At 31.3% G+C, this 10,783-nt stretch overlaps 1 protein-coding gene across 1 annotated transcript; it reads left to right on the forward strand.

Annotated features, from left to right (window-relative positions):
- The first annotated feature begins 5,324 nt into the window (after positions 1 to 5,324).
- LOC101247129 (uncharacterized) lies at positions 5,325 to 10,493 on the forward strand. Its single transcript, XM_004240600.5, has 7 exons — positions 5,325 to 5,828; positions 6,981 to 7,532; positions 8,213 to 9,179; positions 9,285 to 9,385; positions 9,468 to 9,554; positions 9,634 to 9,755; positions 9,882 to 10,493. Exons 2-7 carry the CDS (start codon positions 6,996 to 6,998, stop codon positions 10,012 to 10,014), a joined length of 1,947 nt encoding a protein of 648 aa, XP_004240648.1. The 5' UTR covers positions 5,325 to 5,828; positions 6,981 to 6,995; the 3' UTR covers positions 10,015 to 10,493.
- The last annotated feature ends 290 nt before the right edge of the window (positions 10,494 to 10,783 follow it).

A 10,783-nucleotide genomic window follows, 5' to 3' on the forward strand; every position in this document is an offset into this window, starting at 1 on the left:
TCTATTATATTATGTTCAACTGGTGGCAAACACCACATACACGTAATGTATTAAACAAAATAATTTTCTTTTGATATACAACTGATTAAAATTAGTTATGAATCTGATACTTATGTTTTTGAAGTTTAAATAATAATATGAAAGATTTAAGTATCAGATGATATATTATGTTTCGACAACACTATAGTTAAACCACAAAATATAAAAATTCACATTGTATAATCAATGACAAAAAATATTTAAATTCAAAATATGACATGAAATAGTTTTTAAAGTAACACCCTAAAATCTAAGTAAATTATCTTTAAAATAAAAACAAAACATCAAAAGGTCTCTATCCATCGATACATAATCACTATTCGACAAGAACCAAATCATCTTGTTGCGGTGGAGTGAAGCGATCCTGGGCTTTGAAGGATCATTTTTATCGCTAACATAGTGTGACTTTCATTTGAGTACATTATCTCCATAATAATGCTTCATATTTTGTGCGAAGATATTTAGTTCGAAAATCATTTGATGAGATGTATGTTGATTTCGTCACTTTGGAACCAGCAAAGACAACTATAAAAAGTAAATCATCATGAGAAAGTCAAGTTAATCATATAGTACATAACTGTAACTATAAAGTATTTTAATTGTTTAGTTGATACAAAAAAGAGTAACTGAAAATAAAAATTAAACAATCATATTATACACATTAATGTTCATGTTATTTGATACTAAATAACAACAAACATTATACAAATTTCATTAGTCGTTATATAAAGTGACAAAAACAGAAACAAGCCAAAATGATACTTACATAGTTATATTAGATACATTAATGTTCGTGTGCAACACATAAAAGGTACACAAAAGCACAAATTTCATTAGTCGTTATATAAAGTGACAAAAACATAAACAAGTCAAATTAAACTGATACTTAAACAAGTATAAGAGATACATTAATGTTCATGTTCAAAACAAAAAAGTATCACAAATTTTTCAATATTTCTTGTGTAGAGTGTAATCGTTAATATATACTTTATTAGTTCTCTTCACTTTCAGATACATTAATGTTCATGATTATTGATACTAAATAACACCTATGCAATGTATACTGAAAACACCTACAAGTCAAAATGATACTCAAACAAGAATATTAGATACATTAATGTTCATGTTATTTGATACTAAATAAAAACAATACATAAAAGATACACGGATTACATTATTGCCTATGTGCAGTGAAATAGACGATACTTAAATGAAAAAATAAGAATCATGAGACTAAAAAACAAAAAGATACAAATCTGAGTGAAATTGTACATACCATGGGGTAGTGTTGGTCGAATAATGGGAGGTGCCACCTTTCTATCCCTTTTCTTTGGGGTTTTCGGATCTTTTGAAGTAGATGCATGCTTGTTCTTTACAAATTTTTTCTTGCTAGAACTTGAATTTGTCATGACTATCGGGTCATGCGATTTTTTACAACTCAATTCTTTGATGTTTTCGATTTTGAAATAAAAACTATAGAAGTTAGATTGATTATTTAAGCCAAAACAGTAGATACTCAAAAAAAAAAGGAAAAATGCAAAAATCAGAATAGAGAAGATGAGAAACCTATTTTGGACTCTAAACCAGATGAATAGGAATAGATTTCTTTTGAAAATTAAATTTACTTGAAATTGATAACTAAAAATTTTAGTGGGTTAGATTTTGGTGAAATTTGGGGAATGGAAAAGGTCTAATTTTTTATTCCAAAGTAAAAAGTATCGGTTAAGTGTCATTGGAGGTCAAATTTTATTGTAAAAATTTAAGGAATCCCATAGTGTAATTCAATAATTTCATTCTGTCCCGACAAATTTAGTATTTACAAAAAATCCCTTAAATTTGTTGAGCCGTGATACTTTAGACTCTAGTGATACATGGTAAATGATACATGGTAATTTTAAACTGTTGAAAAAAAAAGGGGAAAAATGGTACAGTTAATGTTGTTAATAAAACAGCTAAATTTACGGTAACATATCATTAATCAACATAAAATCAGCACTTAATTGGATATTAATTTCAAATTTTGAAAAACAAAGATTATATCATTTATTTTGAAAACAATTTTTTTGAACAATCTGTTAAATTTCGAACTACAGTAATTTTATTGTTGTTATAGTGGATTTTTCAAGATGAATACTTCGATTTTGATGAGACATTCCGGAATTTGGTTGAACGAATTGCAGAATGAAAGTTACAAAATTGACGGAATCGTTGTTGTAGATTCAATTTCGTATCTAATACATGTATCAGAAACATCGACTAAACAATATACACACTGATTCTATATGTATCATCAAGTATAGTTGATGACGCATTTATTAAACTTAGTGAATGATACATTATAACAATTTTCAAAACATGTATCAGTACATCAACTAAACAACTAATACCTTACTGATACATGATATCAGTTTTCAGAAATTCATACTATATGCAAAACATGTGATACATATCTACTACATGTATCAGTGAATTGACTAAACACTGTACACACTGATTCTATATGTATCATCAAGCACAGTTGATGACGCATTTACTAAACTTATTGAATGATACATTATAACAATTTTCAAAATTTCATGATACATATAAAATATTATGATACACAACAAATTCATGTACCAATTCACCATCTAAAACATTATACACACTTATTCAAATGTATCGGCAAGCACACTAGATTCCTTAAAATTTTTACTAATTTCAACAACAGTTTTAAAAACCAAAATACAAACCCGATACAATGTAGGCCTAACAAACTTTAACTCTTTGAGTCCTGTTTGGCCTTATGCAAAGTTGATGCTAGAGGAAGAGGAAGAGGAAGTGGTAACTGGGAGAATGTATTGGGATGAGATGAAGATTGTCTACTTGTTTTTATCACCTTAACTTCTTCTAAGGCAAGAGGCACTGATTCTTATGTTTTTGGTGTGTAAGCAAAAGATATGGAAGTAAGAACAAAACGGTAGAAAGATATGGAAGTTATCCTGCTTCCTGATTTTTTGAATTTTGAAATTCAAAATTTCAAAATTTGGTCTTTTATTTAAAATTAATTAAATCTAATAATTCAAAATTAAAAAGCTGATTAAAAGGTTGAGTGTTTAAATGGATAAAATTTAAAATTCGAAAACTAATTTAAGAAGTTGAGTGTTTTAATGGAGAAAAAATAAGCATTAAAATTGGTAAATGTGTATTATAGGAGAGAGAGTGTAATGTATCTAAAAAATTACACTAAAATAAAAAAAAAGAATTATGTAATATTTAAAAAAAGTAGGAAAAAATAGAGAATATAAAAATTATAGTTGTGTATTTAAGTTATTTTTCCTTTAATTTATTTTTTTGAATTTTAATAAAAAAGTAGGGAAATATTGAAAATAGGTAAAGTAAAATTGTATAGTTAAGTCATTATTACTTAATTTTCAAATCATCAGCATTAAAGATATGCAAATAGAAATAACATAAATATTACTAACATCTCTAGTTATATATTAGCGTCTCACTTAGTAAATTTCATGAATTACTCATTTTTCAAAAATATTTATCATTTTTGCATGCAATTATTGATTCCATGTAAGATGATTGATCAGGAAAAACATAATACATAGTTTCATATTAAACCATGAAAGATTATTATTGACTTATAAAACATCAACATTTTAGATATGTAACTTGAAATAACATAAATAATATCGTGTATTTACACCAACAAATAATATAGCATATCTAACTATTTACTATTAAAACTTTTACTTAATAAATCATTTGAATCACTAGTTTTCTTAAACATTACCATTTTTTAGTGTAGTTATTATTCATTCGACGATTAAAACACGTGATACATGCATTCTATAAATTATAAAAGATTATTATTGACTTATAAATATAATATATTACATAATTTAACATAAATCTTATACCATTTCTATTATTTTACGAGTGTATTACTTAATAAATTACTTGAATCACATGTTATTTAAGACATTACCATTTGTAAGTGCAAGTTCACAATTCAAATTTATGTCACATGATTAAGATACGTGGATATATGAATTTTATAAATCAATTTGAAGTATCAAAAGTATTGTGGCATCTATAATTATTTTATTAGTCATGAAAAGTAACTAAAACATATAACACCAATAAACAAATTAAACCATTTCAAAAATCATAAATATGTGAATAGTCTATGAAAGATTATTATTATGAAATCGATTTTTGATAATAATATGAAAATAAGTTAAATTATTTTACGTAAATAATCAAAATACATGAATAAAAAATACATAACATAAAACAACACAAATATTAGCAAATTTTTACTATTTTATTAACATCTCACTTAATAAATCATCCGAATCGTCCATTTTCAAATAATACCATATTTGAACATAGATTCATAATTCATTATATACGTGTCACATACCAAAAAATAGGTGATATAAATTTTATTAATTATGAAAAATTATTGTTGACATAATCTATAACATATATATCAACAATATTACAACAACAATGACAATATCTTCAATGTAGGGTGTGTTTGAACGAAAGGGAAATTTTTCATCAAAAATATTTTTCTAGAAAATGTTCGACTTATTTTTTTATGTTGTTTGACTTATTTTTTTATATTTGGTTGGTGAGAAAAAAATGTTTTTAGTATTTGATTTTTAACTGAAAAATATTTTTGAGAAATATCTTTTATTTTTTACTAGAATAGAAAATAATTTTTGAAGTTGAAATTTCTTTAAAAAATAAGCTTTAATTTTTTTCGTGGTGGGATGAGAGTGAGTTCGAGGATAATGATGAAAAAATTAAAATTTGAAATTGGATTATTTTTTAAAAAATAATATTAATTTCTTTTTGTGTGTGTGGTGGGAGGGGGGGGGGGTGGAGGAGGGGCTTCGGTCGAAGATAGGGGTGAAAAACACTTACAATTTTTTGTGGGTGGGAGGTTAGAGGGTAAGAATGAAAAAATAAATTTTTAAAGTTGGAAATATTTTTTAATAACAAAACTTAATCTTTTTTTTTCGGGATGGGGTTGCGAGGGGGGACGGGGTCAAGATAATGGTAAAAAATGAAAATGTGAAGTTAAAGATATTTTTTAAAAATTAAACTTAAATATTTTTAGGGGTAAGGGTGGCTTGGGGGCTGATAGGGTGGAGTGCGTATGAGGAACGTTGGAAGCGAGTTTTAAAAAATGTTTTCTTTAAGTTTTTTGAAGTGAGATCATTTTCTTCAAATTTAAGAAAAATGAGTTATTTTGGAAATCATTTAACCCAATCAAATATGAAAAAAATTAAAAAATATTTTCTGAAAAATGTTTTCTGTCGTACCAAAATTAATTTTACGAAATTTAACTTAATACGAAGGAAAATTCATATTATTTTAGAAGTAGTAAAGTTATTTATATATATATGTATGATAATTGTGGTGTTTGCATGAAAACACCATTGTAAAACCCTTGGCCTGCGTAGGAAGAAGAAGAAGAACGGAGTGAAACGGTAGTGATGATGAGATTAGGCAATCGGCGAGTCCAGCCAATTTCAGTTTGGCTAAAAGCCAATTTCAAGAAGAAAAAACTGATCATATTCAGAAAAAACAAAAAAAAAATAAAAATGGTAGAGACTATGAGCATCTTCATTGTCTTTACTACAACTACTACTGAACTTTCATCAATTTCAGCAACACCCCTTTGTTCAATTCATTATCCTAACCCTATCCCTACCCCATTCAGAAAAACCCATCTTTTTTTCCGCCGACTAGTATAATACTTCAATTTTTTGATCTCTTTGGAGGTACTTTTTTTTTTATATATATATTTTTGCTTAATCCAGCTCTTGTTGTAACAAGCTGTTGATTGATTGTGCTTACTGTTGTAACAAGGTGCAATTTTATTTTATTTTGGTTATTTATCAGGTGCCTGAGTGTTTATTTATTTGTTTCTGTTGATGAATTGAAGTTTCTTGGGATGTGGGTGTGTGTTGATTAATGTGCTTGTGTTCAAGCATGTTTTTGTTGTTGTTGTGGTGGTGGTGGTTTTGCCTTTGATGGTTTGTTGTGTTTGAGTGTTCTGTGCAGAGTCATTTGATTCTGTTAAAATGAATTTTCTTGGCATGTGTGTGTGTTGATTAATGTGCTTGTGTTCTAGCATGGGAGAATTATTTTTTGTTTTGTGGGTTTTCCTTGTGTTAGAGTATTCTGTTGGTAGAATTTTGTGTGGTTTATATGTTTAGATTATGAGCTTGATTTTAGTTCATTGGCTTATATATGTAAAATTGTGTTCTTTGAATGTTTTTTCTGGTATGGTCTATTTTAGTGTTTTATGTGGCATGTTAATGCCTTGTTAATCCAGTTACTTTGGATTTTTGAGTTGAGGGTTTTGTGATCTAGACAAAACTTCATTCTGGTGATCCTTCGATTTCTGTTACTATAAAATGCTTTTTGTACTTTGATTATGGTATTATTTTGTTGTAGTTACTGTTTGGTATGCTTTGTGAAGTTTTCAACTTCGGTTTACGCTTTCTGGATTGCTTTCGACTGTTTATCTTGAGTAGAGGGTCTATAAAAAAACAACTTGTTTACTTCTGAGGTAGGGTTAAGGTCTCTTTTGTGGGACTATACTTTTGTATGTTGTTGTTCGGGTGATCATTTCATTTTATTGATGATACATTTACATCTTGGCCTTCCATATGAGGCGCAGAGCTGTTTCCCAGTGCTAAATCCTGGATTTTCAATTCTTTTTGGTAGCTTTTCCTTCATTTTTTTTAATTGCTGAACATTTGTTTTTTCTTCATGCTTTTTCTGTTAGAATTGGTTTTCCGCAATTGTTTAATAAAAGTTGTCTTTGCATGCTTGTAGTTTAAAGTTGGTGCAGCAGTTTCCAAGTTTATCTTGTATGATATACTTTTACCAATCTAACTGGTACACATTTGCTTGTGGTAGCATAGATCTTCTCATACGTCATGGATGACAGTGATGATAGTCGATACAAAGGGCTCATATCTACTGTTAGAAAGAAAAGAAGCCAGATGCTGCGGCGACCTAGGACAAAGAATCTGACAGTTCCTGTATACCATGTTCACTCATCCCAGACATTACTTTCAGATAGTGTTGATAGTGCCTCTAGAGATGAGTATACTGATGATACTAATGCAGGAGGGAGAAACTACAACCTCAATTACTCTATATCTAGATATTCTTCTGCTTACAGGTTCAAAGGTGATTATTCTTCTAAAAAGAACAAGGGGGATGGGGGATCTAGGGAGACAAATGATAATGCATGTGCGGGAGATGATACGAATCCCAGGCATGGTGCGTCTGTTAGGAAGTTAGGCAATGCTGGGGACAATGTAGCTAATGATAGCAAGCTGAAAATTGGTGGAGCGGCTGGCATTATTCAAACCAAAAAGAGTTCTTATGGATCATCTGGTAGTTCATTGTCTTCTAAAAGTGGACAACCCTCTGATGCCTCTCAGCCTAAGCATAATCTCACTCCTCAGGTTTATAGCACACTCAACTTAATCTTTTGAATTCTTTAAATTCACTAAATCTTAATTATATTTTGTCAAATATTGTCTGGTAGAAATTATGGTTGGTTTCAAGGAGTGGCCACATAAGAATTTGCCACCTGCTCCCTCGGTCCACTTTTACTTGTCTATTGTACCTTTACTTGTTCAATTTAGAAAATCAACAGATAATTTATCGATTTATACCTTTTTTACCATAATTATTTAGTACTGATTATTTCCTATTTATTTCTCAATGAGTGAGATACTTATAAGAAGTAGAGAGGGTTGATATAGTAAAACTATTTTTTTTATTGCTTTTTAAGGGGTGTGCCAAGTCAAATATGAACAAATAAACATGGATGGAGGGAATACTAGTATCCGAAATATGTAAAAGAGAACACATAAAGCAACATCTAAATTTGGTTATTCTCAGGGGATGAATAATGAATGTGTCCGAGAAGCATTCTTTTGGTAGCTAATTTGGATATTCACTACTTCCTTTCCAAATTAGTGAGCAAGAAAGTTAGTCATTGCAATTTCTTTAAAAATGCGACTTGTGATTATTCCATTGTTCATTTACCTATGTGTATGGATATTACATGACAATAGATTATCTTTTAATAATCCTGGTAATGCTGATCTTTCATTTGAATCGTCTCTCTGGGTTTCAGGACAATTCAAGTGAATACGGTCCTCTTGCAGATAAGAAAAGTAGGTCGAAAGGAATTGCGTGCAAGGGTTTCCCAGGAGGCACTTTTGGTGCTAGCAAAAGCAATATAAAGAAGATGCCGATGAAGAATGTCTTTAAAAAACCAGGAGACAAGCCACATAAAAATCGTAAGGTCCACAGGCGAAGGAGGCTTATTTTGGATGATCTTGATGAGGAGGATGAGATTCACTCCTTGGAGGAGCGTAATGTGGGGGAAGAACTAACTAAGACAACAAGTCTTTCTGGGGGCTTGAAGGTCGATAAGTATGAAATGTTGGAAGATGCTGGAAGGTCAGACAAAGAAGTTAACAGAAAATCAAACCGAGGTTCTGAGGATCCTGATTATGAGGAGGAAGAACTATTGTCTGATGGAGAGGCCAAGCGGACAAACAAGAAGGACAAAGAAATGGAGTCCTATGAGACACTGGTTGAAACAAAGAATGAAATAAGTCTTACAACACGTCCACAACAACAGGCTCTTCTGTCTGGCAAAGAAGTTAACAGAAAATCAAATCGAGGTTCTGAGGATCCTGATTATGAGGAGGAAGAACTATTGTCTGATGGAGATGCCAAGCGGGCAAAGAACAAGGAGAAGCAAATCAAGGAGTCTTATGAGACATCGGTTGAAACAAAGAGTGAAATAAGTCTTGCAACGAGTCCACGACAACAGGCTCTTCTGTCTGGTAAAGAAGTTAACAGAAAATCAAATCGAGGTTCTGAGGTTACTGATTATGAGGAGGAAGAACTATTGTCTGATGGAGAGGCCGAGCGGACAAAGAAGAAGGAGTCCTTAGAGACATCGGTTGAAACAAAGAGTGAAATACGTCTTACAACACGACAACGGGCTCTTCTATCAAGAAGGGATTCATCTGCTACTTCTGTGAATCAGATTGGGTATCCCTACGGTTGTCCTCCAGCACCACCTCAAAGTGAGAAAATTTTGTGTTTACTCATGTCTTGCAGTGTTATCCCATTCCTCAAGCACCTTTTCTGATTGTACAAAATTTGTCTTGTCATCCCTGCTATTTTTGCAGAACAAAAGGAGAAGTTCTCAGATGTTGAGCAGCAACTGAAAAGAGCAAAGGCTGCTCAGAAACGTAAAATACGATATGAGGAGGCAGCTCGGGAATCAGAGGTTTGCCCTTGTTTTTGATGTATCACGTTTTTTTTTTAGATTTTATGATGCTGAAATGATCATAACTTGTTGAATCTTGCAGGCTGAGGCAATTAGAAAAATACGAGGTCAAGATTCCAACAAGAAGAAGCAAGAAAAAATAAAGAAGCAGCAGGAAGAGTTAGCACAGGTATCCCATGTGTTTACTATAGGCTGCAACTTCGTTAATGTTATGAAGCTAATGATCAATTAATTGTTGTATCCTGCAGGAGAAGGCTGCCAACGAGCTTGCACCAAACACTATCAGAACAGTTATGGGCCCAACTGGAACTGTTGTTACATTCTCTCACGATATGGGTTTGCCAAGTATTTTTGACTCTAAGCCTTGCAGGTAACGATTGTCGCCCCTTCTCTTTTGTCCTCATTTTCTACAGTAGTATTTTGGTAAGGCTGGAGTCTAGCTATCATTGAGCCTTACTTACTGTTTGTACTTTGTGGTTTTGTTGCTATATTCCAGTTATCCTCCCCCTCCTGAAAAATGTGCTGGTCCTTCCTGTGTGAACCCATCCAAGTACCGGGATCCCAAGTCAAACCTTCGTCTTTGCAGTCTTGAGTGCTACAAGGCAATTCATGAGAAGATGAAGGATTAAAAGGCCTGCTAACATATATAGTTGTGACATATGCAGGTTTTAGTGCTTTTAATTATATGGTTACTGTTTTCTTTTGTATTTATGAATTACTCCATGGATCATCTTCCAAAACTATTGGTCTGTATTATGGTTGATTTTAGCCTTCCCAATCAAACATTTGTTGAACACTCTTTATATTTTGGCTGCTATGAGAAGTCGTATTCACTTAATAGTTACAAATCCTATTAACAAGAAGAGTCAGGTTTTGCATGCTGGTGGTAGGTAACCGGTATTAGAATAGTAGTAGTCGGTACTGGGGAAATCAGTCGAGGTGCACACCATATTTGTGCTAGTGGGAAGTAGTAGGTATCGGCTGTATTAATTGAGGCCCTTTGTGGTTGTTTAATTAGATTCTATTAAGGGCCAAATCCAAATCTTAGAATCTAGTATAGGTGAAGAAGTAAAATGCCATCACGTTGCATTTGGTGGCATTTATCGTTGTCACGATCAAAACACTTATACTTTAATAATTTTCTCTCCAAAACGGAACAATTCAAGTCTAACTAATAGTAATTAGTATCTAACAACAATTGTTTAGTTGAAATAATCTATGTTTAATGTTAATTAGAATACAAATAAACTATGCATAATGTCCAATTTTTTGATTGGTCATCAGTTCATCAATATTTGCCACTTGTTTGGAATGTTTTTGAAGTGTATATCACATAATTTCTATAACAACGACAAAAATCGACTTGATTAGTTTAATTTAGCCCTAATATTTAGAAAT

The sequence above is a fragment of the Solanum lycopersicum genome, chromosome 6 (genome assembly GCF_036512215.1).
Source record: "Solanum lycopersicum chromosome 6, SLM_r2.1".
In the NCBI taxonomy this organism is placed as follows: Eukaryota; Viridiplantae; Streptophyta; class Magnoliopsida; order Solanales; family Solanaceae; genus Solanum; species Solanum lycopersicum.